At 38.9% G+C, this 19,799-nt stretch overlaps 1 protein-coding gene across 1 annotated transcript in view; it reads right to left on the bottom strand.

Moving 5' to 3' along the window:
* COL25A1 (collagen type XXV alpha 1 chain) overlaps positions 1-19,799 on the bottom strand; it is a 415,084-nt gene that overhangs the window by 109,999 nt on the left and 285,286 nt on the right. The window contains exons 8-10 of the mRNA XM_010981063.3: positions 9,984-10,055; positions 9,134-9,241; positions 6,773-6,808 (exon numbers count right to left, since the gene is read on the bottom strand). Of these exons, the coding sequence (XP_010979365.1) occupies positions 6,773-6,808; positions 9,134-9,241; positions 9,984-10,055 (216 nt within the window). The remainder of the gene's footprint in view (positions 1-6,772; positions 6,809-9,133; positions 9,242-9,983; positions 10,056-19,799) is intronic.

Genomic DNA, 19,799 nt, shown 5'->3' with positions numbered 1-19,799 from the left:
ACACTTTTCCACTGTCCCCATGAAAATCAGTCTCTTAGTTACACCGTATATATTCATAACACACTTATACTTTAAATAATCTATAATACGTGAATGACTATACAAAGATGCAGAAGAAAAGGGAGTTCTGTAATTGGATTTATCCTGCCTAATCCTACTCCTGGTGTGCAATGATACTGGATGAGAGAAAATATAAACCGGATTTCCTTGCATTAGTACCTGATGTATTGATTTATTGATTCGTGTCATTCAGTTATTCAGTTTACTGAATACACTAAGAACCAAACACAATATATGATGTGATAAATGCTGCGGAGGAGAGGAGAAGACAGCTTCTATCTTAGCTTGGAAGAGTCTGCATATCTGTGAATGAGTGTATGTGAAGCTTTTTCCAAGGATGTGATCAAAATAGAAGTCTATTTTTTTGAGTCCCTGTAGACACATGGCCCAGTACTGTCCTTAGCCCTGACAAGAGGGCTCTTGCTTTGGGGCCCATGCTTTAGGGCACTCTTCCTTGGCTGCATTCCTCCTCCTGTGGGAGCCCACCCCCACCTGAGACTGTGCTTTGGGCATGAAGGACCCTGGAATGCATTACCCCAGTGACCGGAACTCACTTCAAAGACTGTGAGTTGCCTTTTTCCCAGGTTTGTTCTTCTGAAGGAGAACCACACTGCAGGTGTGCAGGACAATAAACTGGAAGATGGGGCAAAGAGGTGGGCATTTTGAAGCGTGTGGATGGAGTTGGATCCTGTGAGCATCCCAAACGTCTACATGAGAGCTCGAGTCTCACAGAGATGTGGGTTGGAGGGAGGTGTGAGGGACCAACGGAGCAGGCCACAGCCAGAAGCTGGGCTGGTTTAAGGCTCTCTTCACAGAGCCACACTCTGGTCTGGATCTCCAAGGAGTGCAACCATTCTGCATTTGAACTTTCTGAGTCATTATGAGGACATGTCTCATGGTTATCCTTGTGAGGACATATCCTCAAGGTTAGAGGAAAGAATGTATTTTACGTACCATTTAATTCATTTGGTTTATGCCTTTTGAATATTTAGACTTACTGTATAAAGATTTCCATTTGTACTCTTGCCCTGAAATTTGTACATTTGCCCTTAATCTGCAGGTATAAGGACTAACACAGACCCAGCTTTATTTTGAAAAGTTTCTTCTTAATCTAGTGAAAAGATACGAGAATTTGGTAAAAGAGATTAATTACAATTTCATTAATATTCTTATACATAAGTGACATATTTTGCATTAGTTTAGCTACAGTAAGTTGGATTCTGTTAAAAGAAATAATAATTAGAGACATTGGTTATAGATTTGAAAGAGACAATTTTTAAGTCTTTCTTGCATTAAAACTTAATTATGACTGTATTCATTGCATCTAATTATTTATAGAATATAGTGGTGTACATATATAACATGGACAAATGACTATCTAATATATGTCTATGCTTTTATAATGAAAATATAGTTGGATAACAAGACTTTAGAGCTGGACAGGGCTCAGGTGTCATTTAGTCTCACCACTTTTATACATGAGGAATCTAAGGCCTAGATATATTAATATGTCTAATATGATATAGCTTATTAGACCTTTGACTGAAACCAGTGAAAAATATTAAAAATAGAGCTTATCCACAGCCTGGAAGTTGGTAAGAAAAACAAAATGAGTTAGGGAAGACTACAGACAGTCATCTATTCAGCCTTTTAGACTCTCTTTTCATATTTGTGTTACTTGACTGTGTTCTTAAATTGGTCCTGACAATGCTCCCCACAAGTCAGCTTTTTATTTCTGAAAGACTAAATCAACTTTAAAGGAAAGTCAAGTGCTCCTCTCTGTCCCCATACTAACGCGACCTTGAGACACCACTACAGAAGTTCACGTGCACACAGGAATCCACCAGAGCTGAGCAACGGGACGGGGCAGTGGGAGAGCAGCAGAAGGGGAGGCGTTATTCTCCACTTGGAAAACCAAGTATTGGAGGCTCTAGACAAAAGCACAAGCAGATCTGAAGGGCTCCGTTGATGCGGCCGTTACATGTGCTTCATGGACAACCAGACTAAGTGAGGATAATGCAGCACCAGAACGCTTGCCAGGGCGTCCCAGCGGGCAGCGCGCACAACTCAGTTAACGTAGTTTTAACAAACAAGATTTCATTGTTAAAATCTAGTCTAATAACGAAATATCCTAAGATAATTTGGGCTGTTTTGGTTATTTGTGATTTGAAGTTTTGTTTTCTCCGCCAGATTAAAGTCACAAAGGGAAGCCTGCTGTTGTCTCCGATGTCTGCCATCCTGCTGATTAATATGGCTGGCAGAGCAAAGCACAGTTAAGTAAAATCATTAGTTTTATCAAATCTCTGGGCTAGCAATGCATTATAACTAAATATGATAAAGTAAATCTTCATATATTGGTTAATTCAATTTTATCTTAAATGAAGCAGAAGCAACTATTTATGCTTATGTTATTAGCTAACATAAAATACATTATATTCACTTGACCCAAATGTATTCAATGTGTTTGCAGGCAAAATCAAAACAAACTAAAAAACATCTCTAACCTCTTTGGACACAATCCAAATTTCACTTTAAGGAGCAATAACAGAAGCATTTTTCTGAGTTTTGAACTCTCAGACACCACCAGGGCCCAATGAGTGACAATTTAAGTACTCATAATTCAGAAAGAGACGTATGGATTTGCTATGGAGTTTGCATATATTTGGGGGGAGGGAGAGGAAGGAAGGGTTTCAGAGTAGGGAAAGTGATACGGTCTATGAAATCTTGGTTATAGACACTTTGGGTGAAAAAATAATTTCCAGGAAAGTTGGATTAGTTGGTATGTTGAATATATATCATCTATGTTTTATGCTTTGGGGAATTTCTACTAATTTGTCAAAGAAAGAAACAGTAAGAACATGAAAAGGAAAGATACTTTCAAAAATACTATTTTAACAACTATTAACAGCTTTAGCAGCATCATTATCACAAAAGTGGAGGTAGGGATAAAAAAAATACTATTTTAACAACTATTAAAATTTCTGAAGAGCTGAAAAATAAAGATCATTCCTGCTAGGGTTCAGAACTTTAGCAGTTCCAGTTGTGGGTTAGTTCTTGGTTTGACTTTTGAGTCAACTTTTATAAGCCAGAGCAATTCTCTCCTGATTTAGATGGAGTCCAGTTTATTTTAGCTCAAGATTCTGCCTTTTAAAATCTCCTCCAGAACTTCTCAGAAAACCTGAAGGTCTTGTTTACGGAATAGAGGCACAGCAGGATTAAATAAATGTGAAACTGCTTGAGAGGCAGGACCTCTTTTTCATTCTATCAGGGATGCTGCTAATCTTCAGATGACTATTTTTGCAGTATAAAATACACAGCCTGGATTATGAAAACTAATTCCCCACCGGACACACTCATAAACAGTTTTGTCAGAGCTAATTTTAGATCATTCCTAGTTTTTTCCATCATTAGAGACAATTTAAATTTTAAAGCATTCTCCAGTGCCTCTCAAGATCCTCAAGTAAGCAAACACTCCTCCACAACACAAACCAATAAATGTAATGGGTTTTGTACATCATGGAAAAGATGAGAGCAGTGATGCTTATTATTTTTCTTCCCTTGTTCGAATTGGTGGATGAACAGAGGTGCGATATGAAAAGCTGATAATGTAAGATGATGTGATATACAGAAAGCCAAAACGATGGCAACAAACAGGACAAAAGGAATAAGCTGCACTACCAGTCGCAGTATTTGACACACTCTAATTTAATTGACAGATATTATCACACTGCTGCCGGCCCTTATAGAGGTCTTTCAGCACACCAGTTTACGCCATCTGGTGTTTCTGTCTTAACAGCGATAGTTCTCATTTATGGAAGTCTTCGTTCCACAAAGCATTTTCATATTTTTATTATTTCACTTGCTTCTCACCATATTGCAGGTGAGATAGGTAGAAGAGGAATTACTGCCTATATTTTATAGATCAGTAAAAAGGATCACAGAGTATAGTCACAAACTCCTAAATTGTTCTGAGGCCAGGATTACTGATACAATGTACTTTTCTTTCTACCAGACTTAGAGCCAAAACACACACCCCCACAGACACACAAACACACACGTAATATTTGAAAGAAAAAAGAAAATTTCTAAGAAAAATTTTCTCCTCCTAACAGCTGTGACTATATTTGCAGTATCTTCCTGTCTCTGAGATGGGTTAAAATATACAGGTGCTATTTAAGTTAACAAACATAGTGATATTTTTAAAATGATACTTTTTAAAATAATAGAAATATTTCACTTTAAGCAAATATAATATATAAAAACTCAGTTTTGCTGGAAAGAGAAATTAGGGGATTACATTGCTTTACAAAAAGACTCTGAATAGGACTGCTTTAATAGCAAAATTCCCCAGCACATTTAAGATATGTTGATTTATGAAAATCTGATTCATATAGAACTTTACAGGAATACATCTGTTATATAAATCTGTGCTCACCTGTAATTTATTCTAGAGGGAATAATTGAGTGATGATAATAATAACATACTCATGTAGTTCTTCATTATATATTTTAAAGTGCTTTCTCCTAATTTATTGCATTTGTCTTTGGCAGCCGTATAAGGGAGGCAGAGAGGGTATTACTATCCTTTCTTTACAGATGAGAAATTGAGAGGTTAAGTGACTTGCCCAAGGTCAGACAGACTATTCATTCATTTACTGCTATTTGAGTGATGTAGTTTTAACAGGGTAGTCAAGGAAGTAAGGTTCTTCCTCTTAATTTTTTTTTAACCAGCTGTGAAGGCTATTAAAACAGAGGTGGATGATCTCACAAATATAATGTTAAACGAAAGAAGCCAGACACAAAAGTTACATGTATGATTCTATTAATATAAAATTCAAATGCACGCAAAATTAATCTACATTGGCAAAGGCAGAAGAGGGGGTAGTGACGGAGGGTGGGATAAAGGGGGTTTCCTAGGATATGATAACTTTCTATTTCTTGATCTGGTTTGTGGTTACAGTTATGCTCACTGTGAAAATTCACTAAGACGTATACTTATGATTTGTCTACTTTTCTTTATATACGTTACAAATTTTCTTTTAAAAAAGAATTTTTTATATAATTAAAAACAGTAGAGTGCACTTTAGAAGATCATTACATTACATAGCCTTTGAACATTTGTGATTTCAATTGAGTTTCTTAGCTGCATTTTTTGAAATGAGAGTATGAACTAAATCTGACTAGTTTAAAGGGAGAAGAAAAAGTTTAGAGAAAAAATATCCAGGATCATCTTTACCTGAAAAGTTGCTATATGAAATGGGAAATTGGAGCAAACTAAGATAATAAGATAATTCATTTAGGACTAGGTGGACTCTGCATGCCTGGGAACGAACGAGGGCTCCTGAGAATCCCAAGTAGCCTTCAGTGTAAGGAAGTATGGGAGGAATATGGTTTGACCATTATCCACGATAGAAACTACAGGTGCATTCAAATGCTTAAAGCAATTTCAAAATTTATATTGTCATTCTCCCAAAATCCTCCACCCACTATGATCCTATAACCCTGAGAGCTAATGCTGTACTTGTATGTGAAGTTACCACGGATGACGGATTTAATTTTCACATATGGTCCTTCTGTTATTCTTTTTCTTTCATTTTATTCTTTTAAAAGAGAATCCATTATAGCACCCCTGATTATCTCTGTCAAATATCTATCTTGATACTACAGGTCAGGAACAGAGAACTTCCAAGCGGTAGGTCAGGTTGGGTCCCAGGATGCTTTCATTCCACCAGTGACGTTTCGAGGGGAGCTACCCTACAGCTAAGACTGCAGCCTGCTGAGTGTCTCCCCAGGAGGGCTGTTGAAGGCATCCTGTGCGGGGAGAAGCCTTTGACATTTAACCCAAACACACATTTGTTTTAATTCCTGACTGACTAGCGTGTTCCTGTGCATTCATTTCACTAGGACTAGCTAACTATTTTTTAAAAATAAATTTTATATCCTGAACACCTGCAGGCTGCATGCCACGCATCGTGTGGAATGGATGTGATCAAGCCAGTTGTGATCACTGCATCCAGACAGAGTGTGAGATATAGCTGTCCTCTGGAATTCGGGTTATTAGATAGGATCACTCTGTGTTCCCCAATATTGTTTATGGCATGAAGAAAGGTGGCCCCAGAGACAGAGGGGAAGAGACAGGGAGAAGTTGGTGGAAGGAATTCTACTCTTTGGGGCTCAGTCAGCTGCCCCAACTTCTCTTTCACTGGCAAAGGACACACAATCCTGAGGAGCTGGGACCTGCAGGTCTACGGGAAAGCCCAAGAGGACTCACTTGATGATTTTTTGTAATGACAGGGATCAAGAAGGCACAACTGTTTCTCTCTGGCTGTAGACCTTCAGCAAAAGAAAAAGAAGATGTGCTGTACTAATGCACAGGTAGTCACTCCTGGATCCTTTGAAAACTCATTTTTGTTTAAGCTAATAGGCTTATCCCTGAATTTGTAGCAGAGTCTTCCTCAGAGTCTCTCTGTTACTCACTCCACCTGGAACCTCTTTCTGTTTCCTTCCTGTATCAGTTCTGCAGATGCATTGTCATGTGATCCTTACCATATGATGGACAGGCCCTATCATTTTTAAACTTTAACTAATTCTCATTCTTTTTGTCATAGGTCACACGACAGACACATTTATTACACAAAATCTTGACCACAGTTTTGAGTAACTTGTCTTTCTATTCATTTCAGTGTAGAACAAGATAAATTGAAATACTTGCCATCAAGCCTTGTTCTCCTGGTTTCCCTGGTTCACCCTTAAAAAAGAATAGTGATAATTTTATTAGTGCTGTAAACAGTAAAAACCAATTTCAATCTTTTTTTTTCCTTTTTCAAAATATCCACTTGGGTTCATGAACGTCAAATATATACTTTTCAGGCTAACTAGAGGAATGCAAACGCAATGAAAATTAGAGCGAGCTGATGTTCTTTCTCCAAATGCATTTTATAAAATTTTAGGATTTAACAAAATGAGTTCAGATTACAGTAGAGATTTAAGAATTATGCTAAGAAGCTATTTTAAATAAAGCTAGTAGGAGATAGTATATTGGAAATCAACAAATGGTCCTAGAAAATTAATAATGATAATTACAGTAACATTTCATTATTATGTTCTGTTTATGATGACATAAAGATGATGACATGTTCTTTTTATGAGAAATCAGAACTACCACATTACAGGAGAGAGAGATAATTGCTCTTAGTGCAGGAATTAAATAATAAAATGAGCAGAGATTGATCTTGAACTTTGATCCTCCTGGATTAACAATGGTTGAAGTAACATGTTTTATTAACATTGATAGAGAAAATTCTGCCATGCCATATTGCTATACTAATTCCTAACACTCAGATTAATACAGAATTCATATCATGTTTCACTGTCATCTTATTATAATGGTAGCCATTGGCTTCAGATATTTTTTGGAAAAACTATGCTTGTAATGCCAATACATACAGATGTTGCTGGACTTTATAAATAAGTACTTCTCAGTTTATTTTTATAGAATCTTTTTCTAGTGGTTGTGATAGTGCATACAAATTAACTCTAAGACCATAAATCCAGTTCAAATTATATCTGTGGAATTAAAAAATATTCACGAACCTTTTTAGAGTCATTTCTCACTTAAATGAATAAACTCTATTCCTTTGAAGGGTGGTATAATATTTGGATGTGTTACAGTTTGTCATACCTTTTACCTTTGTTTCTTAAAAGTAATTTATGCCTTGAATTTCCTGTGAGGTATACAATGCCCAAGGATCTGACTGATTTTGTACCATCACAGTGGTTTAACTATTCTTATTTGAAGAAACACTCATTCTATCTTTGTTGGCAACCAGCAATCAACTGGAGAGCTTTAAGTGTCCTTGAAGCTACAGCTTTCTCTGTCTCTTGGGGTCTCATCCTGAGAAAATGTGAGACCCTAGAAGGCAGTTTTAGGATGAACCCACTACCTTGGATAGTCCAGTGAAATCAGTCCTAACAACCAGCAGATCATGTGGAAAGTCAATTCCTTATTTCACATGACGAATTTACGGCAGCTTTAAGGGTGGGTGGGGAAGGGGCTTATAAAAAGTTTTGTCTCAGAAAAGTTTTGAAGTACCCTATATACTTAGAAAAGAATCACTCAAAATACATAAATATAGGAATATAAAATGAAATATACCAAAACATTAATGACTATGGCTGATTTTTTTTTCTTTTCTAGTTGTCTTTATTTTCAAATTTTTCTACTTTGTAGATAAATAATTTCACTACTACTTTTGTATTACAAAAACACTACTGAAAATCATTTAAGTTAAAGCAATACATTAAATAATTTAATTCAGCAATAAACCTGAATTTCAAGTCCTAAAGTCATAATTGAAGTGTACAAATTTTTGACATTTTCCATGTATTTCTTTAAATTGCTGAGTTGCCTCCAACAAACCAAACCATTTATCTAGTGTCCTCTGTTGCTCTATTATTGACACTTGGCCAATCTTAGTAACTAAGTAACTTGAATCTAAGCGCTGAGATCACTTTTAAGTCATTTCTATTAATAAACTTCACATATAAAGGACAAATGATATTCAAACCATACCCATTGATGTTTTAACCATTAATTTTACTGTTTTATCAGCAATTTAGAGGGTCAAGTTACTTACAAGGGATTACATAGTAGAAAGACTTACCTCTTTTACTTTCCATAAATTGCATGGGACTATATTGTCTCTGTTATTGATCCTTTGGAAAATGTTATCAGTCTCCCACCTAGTTTTACACCAAAGGCACTGAGGTACACTATGGTACTCAGGTCACAAGTGAGACCAGTCACCTCCAGTGGAAGACTTCTTGATCCTGACCTGGAAACCAGGTCAGTTGCTGTCTCCAGGCCTCTCTTTGTGGTTGGCGTGGGTGCCCCGTGGGGTGGGTGGTAAAGCAGAATCCTTCTGGCAGTGCCCTCTGTGCTTGGGGACTTTCTTATCATCCCACTTCCCTCAACCCACTCCACTCTGCCTCACCCCCCCCAACTCCATCCCAATTCTCAGCACTTAAAATGAAACAAAACCCATGAGAACAACTGATTCAAAAAGCAACTCACAGGCACTCCTGGCATTCCGCGGGGGCCGTCCTTCCCTGTGTCCCCAGGAGGCCCTCTAGGGCCTGGAGGGCCTGGAGGGCCTGGGGGCCCCGCCTGTCCTTGGTCGCCCTACAGTGGAGGAGGGGACAGACCAACAATAACCATGAAAGGTAAAGACCCAGGTCTTCTTTCCAGCACTTTAAACTGTATTATCTAATCCACATTTACACGATGAAAAGAACCAGAACAACCAGAAACGTAAAGGCTGTAGGCAATTTGCTTGCCAGCGGGGAGCAAATAAATATTCATGCTGGTGAGCGGGGCAGACGCTGTTAAAATCAAAGCCGCTCAGAAACCAGCTCTTGGAAACAGTGTGTGTGTTATCATCACACTCAGAGCTGGTAGAAAACTTTTGCATAACTTTATCCATGACAATGCTGCATCAGTTATATTCATCTTGCTTAGTAAAGTGGCTGCATTTATAGTCGGACAAATATTTACTTTTTCATAACCTATAAAATTAAGCATACAAGGCTCTTGTCATGCTGCGTAATAATTTATAAATTACCGAAGCTAGAGAGCTTAGAGACTGGATCTATCACTGGATATAACTTTAAAGCTTTTTTTTTGTTTTTGGTTTGTTTAAGAAAAAATTAGATAGGCTTTCTCTACCTATTGATTTTGATATTTTCATATATATTTCAAACAGTTGCAGCTCATTAGACATAATTTTGCTCTAGGATATTTTAAGATAAATGCCCACTGCCCACACCCCATCCCTCCCCATGAGAGGTAAATGGCAAAGCAACAGTATACAGAGTAAAAATTGAATGCAAAGGAGAAATCAGACTCGAGCAAGAATAAGCACTACCTTAATCAGGCGGCGTTTAATGAGCTGCTGATCAGCAGAGAGAAACCCATGATTGATTTTAGGAAACACCATCTGATCAGTCAGGTGAGGTCAAAGGTTGGAGTTCAGAGATGAGAGAGTTGAAGAATAGGCATCAGAAGGCCCCAAGAAAGAAATAAAGATACACATTAGACTTGTAATAACCATCAAACAAAACAGAACTGGCACTTGTGTCTGACATCAGACCCTCTGGCTCTTCTTGAAAGGAATACAAACCTTGAAACGGGAAGGTGGAACCAGATTTTTAGTTAGAAATGAATCTTTTTTGCTGTGGGTGTTGGGCCTTTTTAGTGCCATGTATTAAAGAAGCAGGTAACCTTGCATCACCCGCCTCCTGCACTCTGAGCAGAAAGTCCAGAGACAAAGCGCCAGTTCAATTTCCGTCAGCTCGTCAACCAGCATAATAGGGCACGAACGCCATGGCCATTTTATTGATGCTGAATTCCAGAGTACTTAGGATTACTTAATCGACTGAAAAATATCACAGAGCACTACCATGCATGCCAATTAAGCCACCACGGCGTGGCACAGTCCTAGAGAGCTTGCCCGCCGTACCTCATTGCTCCTGCTTGACTTCAACATCCTCCTCTCTTAATATGCTCAGGATTCTTCTTCTTAATATGCATTTGACCTCATCCATGTAGCTAAGGTCCTAAGTGCCCAATAGCCTGATGTTCTGCGTGAGGAAAGGGAGTGACTGGACTCTGCAAGCCAATTTGGCTATTCTTGCTCACTCTTATGCTGATTGCGGGCTCGGACCGAGCGGGCATGGGTGCCAACCACAAACCTTGACGGTGAGGATCTGATTACTGTGCAGAGCAGCAACTGTGGGGAAGCCTGGCAGACCCTATGGACACAGCACAGCACCAAAACAACACGACACAAAACGTCACACAGACATTCCACTGGCGGACAAACAAAACAAGCATGTACCTAATGCCACCCCATCCCGGCTCTAAGTCCTGCCTCGTTTGACACACCCTAAACAAAACCAGACGCATGAAGCCCCCAAGCCAAACGCATTCCTTTTAGGGAATGATCAGGCCGAGAACTCAGGTACATCGGGCTCCATGCATAGACCCTTAAGATTTCTGGACTCTTACAAACAAAATGTTAGTACAAAATGGAGATAACTGCAGACTCTGTTATAAACACAACACTGTAATTTCCCTCTCTTCAGATTCTGTTTACGACTCAGGACATACAATACATGTGTTAAATCTTTTTCTGGACAACAGTGAACAGAATTTTGCAGTCAGATCAGACGTATTCCTCAGAAGAAATGCAGTATGCCTCATAAAATAGAATTTTACCACCCACACATCAAAATTTCTCTCTCCAATCATGTGATGATTCTCAGGTCTTTCCTGTTTCAGGAATTCCTGCAGAGGTGGCAGATGGAAACCTGTCTCTTATAACATGCGGATTCCATGTCAGAGGGATTTATGGTCATACTCTGCAGTAATCACTTGTGTCACGTAACTTTTCTGAAAGAACTTGACAGTTCACACACCCCCTTGAAGCAGAAAAGTGGTTTAGAATTTCCTCACCGAGGAGAAAAGGGGAGAGATGGTACTTCCCCAGCTTGTACTAACTCATCCCCACAGGCATTATCAATCGCGTGGGTCAGAGAGAGAAATTTTGCCTGTGTTCTTTCTTTTCCAACAACGTGTGATTATCAGAGCCTTTTCTTCCCATTTTTTTCCCAAACTGAATACGTTTACCGTACAAAAAACCAAATAGCAACCACAGCAATACATGACCTCGAGTGTCTGCAGGCTTCCCTCCTGTGTTTTCTCCTCCTCGCTTTCCTTCCCCCTTTCCCTCTCAAATTTTGAGGATATATTTAGAAAAAGCCAGAAATTTTCTTGTCTTTAAATTTTATTAGTTCTAGTGTATTTTTCTCCCTTTTTGCCCCTTATTAGGGATATATTTTTCTTTTTAAGAGAGCCAAGAAAATTATGTTTGTAGTTGGAGGCACCTCTTCAGCCACAATGCCTTTGACTCTTGTTCTTTAGAGCTGGGACTTCTCAGGAGGCAAAGCTGAGGGAATCTCAACCCTTTTGCCAAATCCTTTCTGATAAGGCTATGAAGAGGCCGGACAGTTTTGAGGTGACCTGTACCCTCTTTTTCTTCTCCCCAAGCAAAAGTGCCTTAAACATTGACTCTCCACCAATTCAGAAACGCTGCAAGTTGGAAAACAGATGTGTACAATTTGCTTTTGTTTTACTATGGAATATGAGTTTAAAATGTTATTAGATGGTGATGTGCCAGCATCTTTCCATCTGTGACTCATTAGCCCTATATTACACAGTCAGAATTTTATATATAAACCTCATATTTATGTAACAAAGAACAAAAACAGATACAAACAAGAAGTCTATGAGGGATCAGAATCTTGATTAGTGGCGATAAATCAGTGTCACTTGAAACAGGATTATCTAACAAAAATCATTTAAAAGTAAAAACCTTTTAACAGCACACATGGCAGGCCTTACAAAAGTTTTGCAATTTGCATGTATAAATAAGTCACTTCTCGTACTCATATCTGAGCATGACCAGCTTGCTGTTTGATCATACCTTCTGAATGCTCACATACACATCCAAAAAACCCCATGAAGTTTAAGAATTTAGTTTGGCTTCCAGTGTTAATGAGACCTAAGGAGAGAAGTGGGTAGGTAATGCTCATCTCAGATAGATCTTTTTTCTCAAACAGAAAATCTCTGTTTGAGGAAGCTGATTTTATAGTCCTCAATCATCTTAACTGTGGACATGTTACCAGTTAGGTGCTTAGAGAAACATTCTAAAGATTCATTAGTGAGCTAGCCAAAAAGACTTCAGGAGTTTACATGCAGCAAAGTAGAAAGAGGACAGCTGGACAAATTCTTCTAAATTCTAACAAAAATCCCATGGCCTGGGTGGCAATATCCTAAGACTCTGTGCTTTTTCAAACTAGGGTAATGTTTGAACAAGGGCATATGCCAGTGTCCTGGGGAGCGTTTAAACACAATAATAAATATGGTACCTCTTCCTTAAGAGTCCATTTTTTTTTCAATAGAGGTCCTGGGGATTAAACCCAGGACCTTGTGCATGGTAAGCATGCGCCCTGCCACTGAGCTATACTCACCTCCCTGGAGTCCATTTTAATTGATGATACATAACTTGAAGCCTTTTTTTATATAAAGCAAACATTGACATAACTTGGGGTAGAATGCAAAACTTGCACAAACCTTTAAAAATGTTACTGTTTGATGGTGGTGGAGAACCTCACCTCACAGGGGCTACCTCCAGATCGCACAGAGACACTGAACCGACTCTGCTCCCTGCAGGTGGTCTTTGGAGGGTAAGCTTGAAAAGCATCGGTGCTGAGAACTTGTCTGTGTGTCTAGGCTCTGCGTGGCCATAACTGCCAGGCTGCCCTCGCTGTTCACGCAGGGAGTGAGCTTTTTCATTAACCATGCCATTTTTCCCAGTATCATTTGTCATAGTCCTTTCTAAATAAATGGAGTGGACATATTTCACTTGGTTTTACATCTCGGAAAACTTGCCTGGTACACAGATGGTTCGAGTGGGTGTGGAAAAAAAAAATTGTCTCCAGAAAAACACGGAGACAGAGTCCAGGAATAAGCTATGTATGTATTTTCACCCCCAAATATTTTGAGTTCTTAAGAAACTGGATATACAAGAGGATAAAACTGCTTTATCCTTAGCATGAAGACCCAGATAACTTCACGAATCCTCCCCACATTCTGTGAAGTAGGTAACCATCCAGGACCAGTGTTTTAACATCATTACAGGAGGAACTCTATCTCCCTTCACTGCCTTTTGGAAGGAAAGATGCTGGCCTACCCCAAAGGGACATTGAACAAATAAATAATTCCTAAGAAATGCTTCTAACTACTTGGGACCATAAATTAAAGATGTTATCGTCATTTTTATTGTATACTCAGTAATGATGAGTGTTATATGATTACATTATAGTGAGAAAATTTCATGTTTTGTCAAAAATATTCAATAGGGCACTGAGAGAGCCAGAAACTTAATCCAGGAGTTCTAATTCCAGACGTTGTCATCATGAAATTTATGTGTTTATAATTTCTTTCTATTTGTTTTATAGCTTAAACACTAGAAAGCTTAAAAATTGACTAACATACAACAATATTTAAGAAGTATTTACTGAATGCCTTCTGTGCAGGCTTTACTGGGCCAGGCCCTGGGGATTGAACGGTGAGCTAGACCCCTAGCTCACAGGGTTTAACGTGTGGTGGGGAGAAGGTTAAAATAAGCAGGCAGTAACGATCATTAGTGACCCCATTATGCTGGAGAAGGGCAAGGGCTGCACAGAAATAAAGCATGCACCTAGCGTGAGGTTCCAAGAGCCCTGGAAGACCCCCTAGCCGGGCGAACGAGGGGATGCGGGCCAGCACAGCAACAGTAGAACCAAAGAAAGACCATTCAGGAAAAGGTTACAGTAGTCTAGCTGAGGGACCGTGTCCTAGAACTAGGGGAGGACAGATGCATAGTTTCCTGCGGTATTAAGGAGGTAGGATTCACGGGACTTGCAGCTTGGCTGGGAACATAAGGGAGGAAGAGGAGCAGAGAGCAGTCCCAGGTTTCTAGCTTGAACAGTGGAAGGATGGTAGGGGAACACTAGTACGCAGGGGGCTTTCTGGGGGCAGGCGGGTGGTTTCAGATGATGAATTCAGTTAGCTTGCTGAATGTGAGGTGTTTATGGACAGCCAAGGGGCCACCATTGGATATGCGTTTAAAAAGTCAGGAGAGAGGTGGGAGCCACAAATCACGGGGCCGCATGGAGTCACCTCGGGAGGCTGTAGAGAGAACAGACCTAGGAGGGGACCCCTGGAAAGACTCTGACTTAAGGGATGAGCAGAGGAAGAGGCAACTACAAAAAGGGTTAATAAAAAGTGGCTGTAGAAACAGGAAGAATGCCAACTCTCCTCACAAAAATTCTACACAGGCGAATGACTCAAAATGTTAGACACATACTTGACTTCACTGTTTATTGCACCATTAATTGTGCTGAATAAATGTACATAAATGACCCAGAGTAAGAAAGGGCAAACAATGGCCAATGTCACTGATAATGGATGCTCACTAATAAGCATGTGGGAGTGTCCCTGAGGTGGTAGAGGTCTGGAGGAAAAAATAAACAATCATTTTAATCACAAAGGTGGTTAAGGGGCCCCAACGGCAAATCGTATTGGAAGAAAAGATACGTGTTATGCTGAGAAATAAGAATCCTGAGTTTCTCCATAATATAAACAGTATCATAATTCTGTTTGCCCAAAATATATCATGCATTGCAATACAGTCATTACAGTGAGTATGTGTGCAGCATAAATAAAGACGAATATTCCTAGAAGTTGATAAAATGATTTCTAACTAAGAGAGACCAGATGGGGAAATATTCAAATAGAATGCAAAAATATTTAGGTAAAAGAATAACTTTAGTTTAACAGCAGGAACTCTTAGAAGGCTAAATAAGGGGAAAAAATTAAGAGAAAGAGAAAGAAATTTGCTGCTAAATCATTCCATATTGCAGTAGATGGTATAATCTATCTGAATAGAAAAATCAACTGTAAGAAGCTAAATAGCTAAACGAATCCTTTGAACAACCAAATAATATGAGCAGTGGAGCCTGTGAGAATCAGAATTTATAGCTGACTGAAAAATGCTGTCTTATGATGATTATGGAAGGAATAAACTCTCTAGTTAAATAAAATACTTGGCTCAAAAAGTTAATTTTTCTTTTTTATAGATACTTGAAAGTCCCATGCTGTTGTGTTCTATCATGAATGTTAACCCCAGTCACTCCAGGAATTACCTTTTTATATGTAAATGATAAAGGTGAATTCATAAATAATTGCGGAGAGAAAGAGAACAATGCAATCTCTACAGAGACAAAGTCACGTCATTAAATACTATATCTACTGTAATGCTAAGGAAGCAAAGGCAAACTGCAAAGGACCCATGCTACAAATAAGCAGAAAGATGGTGGATAAACTCCACCGCTGACAAGTTAAAGAATTAGAAAAACTACATGAATTACACATACTGAGAAAGGCTCTCCCTGTTACATACGATCTAAGAAGGGATTCTAGGGGGGGGGGGGTGTCAGGTTTCCTAAGGATGTACAGCTAAGAAATGCCAACAAAAGATGTGACCCCGAGAAAAGAAGTAGGATTCCTGGAGAAGTACTGCCCCAGCCTGATGGAACCAGAGTAGTGTAGGTGTGGGATAGAAGGAAGAAAAATAAAACAACCTCGCAGTATGGGAGATTGTGCAAAAATAACATTATTTCAATTTTATGTATATAGACTTTGCTATCTTTGGACCAGTCTTGTCTTAGGGTTTCTTAATAATAATGAGAAAACAAATAGTGATGATGATGGTACTGATAGTGGTCAACAGTCATATGACACTTACTATGTGCCTGGTATAGTTCCAAGAGCTTTATAAATGTTAACTCTTTTGATCCTGACAACAACTATTTGACAGATGAGGAATTGGAGGCACAAAGAGGTTATGGGTTTCACACACCTAACTGTAAGTAGCAGAGTCAAGATTCACAACCTGGCCATCTGCTCCAGAGTCCACCTTCTTAGCCATTAGGTTTTCCATAAATCCTTCATGGTCTCTGAATTTCATTCCTATTTATTCATTCACTTATTCAAGAAGAATTTATACTACTATAAGAATTTATGTTAACTATAAAAAGGGAATATTTGGACATTGAGATCAGAAAGCCTTATCCCAGGCTTCATGGAGCTTAGACTATAACTGAGAAAGGCAGACATTAAACAAGCAATTACAAATGTGACTGGGATCTCTTTTCATATACCTATCTATGCTTTTTCTCTCATACTCTTCCATTTCCTTTGCCTCTCAATCAAGCTCTTTGTTGGCCGTCTGCTATTGCCTCAGAAAAGGTATGAGACGGCAGGATGGAAAACAAAACTTGTTTGCTGACATAGCTAGAAACCAAAAATATCTAGGAAAGTATGTCCCCAAACTGAAAGAGAGGAAAGAAATCTGTGGTCTCCAAGAGCAGAGGGAGCCTAAACCCTACTTTCCAGTAGCACCTTCCAGGAAGACAATATCTCAAAGAAGAAATGGCTATGTGACATGTCTAGATGCACAGGATCAGGGGCAGCCTTACAAATGTGTTCTCAGTATGAAGTGTAGCACAGAAACAGCAGAGAGTTCCCCATGTCCCAGAGATGCAGCAGTGACACACTGTCTCTGAAGGGCCATGCAGGTTAGCCAGGCCATGCTGCCTTCTCAGCAGCAAACTGTGTGGACTGGCAACAGAAGACCGGGTGCCTCTCTATTCCCACCTCCTGACCTTTTGATGCTACAAGACCCCAGGAATGTGAATCGATCCAAAAGGAGGAAGAAAGTGTGGAAATCCCAAGAAGACTGATGTTTGTTGTTTTGTCAGCTCAGAAGAATGGAGGTTTAGATTCAGAAGTCAAATTGCTATAGAAAATTAAATCATATTTCTTACTCATCTGAGTTCTTGGACTGGGAATCATATTCCCAATGTGAACACGATGACTGTTAACAAGACAAAAGCTATGAGAGTGCACAGCAAGGAGACCTGACCGAGGTCAGCCGGTCCGGGAGGACTTCTCCAGGGAAGTGATGTTTAAGTGGAGACCTGCAGAACAAAGTAGCTGATAGTGCCTGCCAGTCTCAGACAGCATGACGCCTTCCTTCCTGACAGTATCATCAATGTGAATACTGGAACCAAAGAGAAAGTGTATTTTTCTTTTCCAAAGAAATGCTGAATCAAAACCTGTACACAAAGATTGAGTCCTGTTCAAGGTGTGCCCTTGAGGTCTAGACCTTATTCTCCACTTGGGGAAGGTTAGAATAAGGGCAATGGCAATGACTTTGGGGCGTGGGATTCCCATGGGAGGTTAGATTTATGAGATCAAGAGAGATTAACTAAGACATTCACTCCTTCATCTAACTAACGACTCTTAAATACATACTATAATCCAAAAGGAGTGAAAGAAGCTGTAGGGGTTTAAACCTAGTGGGAGGAGAGGTTATCATACGAATAGCAATTCAAATGGAAAATAAATTAGTGCTGTATTTAGAGGTGCAGGCAGTATGCTTTTAAAGCACCTTCTGACTGGGGAAAGGAGCAAGGCTTCTATAAAGATGGGATGTGAGACGGGCAAGGAAGGAGGAAAAGGATGACAGTATCTGAGGTGGGATGTGGACTTGGGGGTCTCTGGAGGAAGGCATTCCAGTCTGAAGTGTAGTGAGCAAGGAGGTGGAAGGTATACGTGGAAATTGTTGGTAAGTTGAGCTGGGTTGGAGTGAAGCACATAGATTTTAGGGAAGAGCCTAGAAAAATTGATAGGGTATGGATGTGGGAGGTCTTCCAAGAAGCCTACAGGGGGAAGTAGTGGGAAACCATGAAGATGTTGACACAACGAAGGTGCCATGGAACGCCTGGGTGTGAGGACCACAACCCTGGCAAGACTATGAAGAACAGATTAGAAATCAAGATGTAGTCCATGATCCTTTATCTGCAATTCCAAAAGCCAAACACCCTGAAAATAAAATCTTTCTTCATAAGTTTCACTAAAGATTTTTCTAACTTAGGAGCAAATTCATTTGGTGGCAAACAACATATTTGAACAGATGTGAGGCTATTTATGGTCACTAATAATCCTTCTTAGTGTGGACACGCATGTGTTTCACTGAAGAAATTGATGGTTTGATTACAGGGTGCCTCAGGCCTCTCTAAGTCTGTCAGACAATACGTGGTGTATGAACAATATTAACTTTCTAATGCCTACACTCTAAATTCTGAAACATATTTGACTTTGAGGGTTTCAAGAAAAGATTGTAAGCTTGTTCCAAAGTTGATGAGAAAGATCCCTTAAACAGAATTAAAAATTATAGAAAGAGTAGTAAGTTTTGAAGTTAAGGCAAGGAATTTTATTTTGAACAATGAAACTTGTTACTATAGGCCATGTGGCAAATGGCCTCTCTAAATACATGGTAATCTGAATTATACATTATAATTTATGGTAGTTTATAGTAGTTATAAATAAATTTCAATTTATGATTTCAATTTTATATATTAATCAGAACTAGCCTAATCAGCTATTATCAAGTGTCTTTTAATTAATTGCTTTAATGAATAAGCACCTTGTAATCAGCATATATGTTTTGCAAGTAAATGCAAAAACAGACCCATGAAAATTTTGTTCTTTTAAGAAATTTAAAAACATCTAAGGGGGGAGGGTGTAGCTCAAGTGGTAAAGCACATGCTTAGCATGCATGAGGTTCTGGGTTCAATCCCCAGCACCTCCTCTAATAGTAAATAAATAAGGAAACCTAATTACCTCCACCCACCAAAAAAAAAAAAAAAAAAAAAAAAAAAAAAAAATGAATGAGTGAATGAATAAATAAAATTCTTTAAAAAAAATCTGTAAGTCTTGTTTAGTACATCAATTTGATTACTAAACCCTGCATAATACTTTGCTTAACAACCCCCCTTTAAAAAATAAATCATGCAAAAGCAAGCTTTAATTCCACCCATCTGATTTTCATGCAATTTGCATCTGAAATACAAATTCTGAATTTTGAAGCCCAAACGAATAGTCTTTTAATTCTCCAGGAATCTTCCCTCAAAGATGGTACAGTATCATGATAACATACAATACAATAATATTTTGCACCTATACTTCTATAAAACCAAGGGTGCTTTCTAGTTGAGGCTGCCAGGTCAAG

Source organism: Camelus dromedarius, chromosome 1, assembly GCF_036321535.1.
Source record: "Camelus dromedarius isolate mCamDro1 chromosome 1, mCamDro1.pat, whole genome shotgun sequence".
Taxonomy (NCBI): domain Eukaryota; kingdom Metazoa; phylum Chordata; class Mammalia; order Artiodactyla; family Camelidae; genus Camelus; species Camelus dromedarius.
This window is presented reverse-complemented; position numbering and strand designations above follow the sequence as displayed.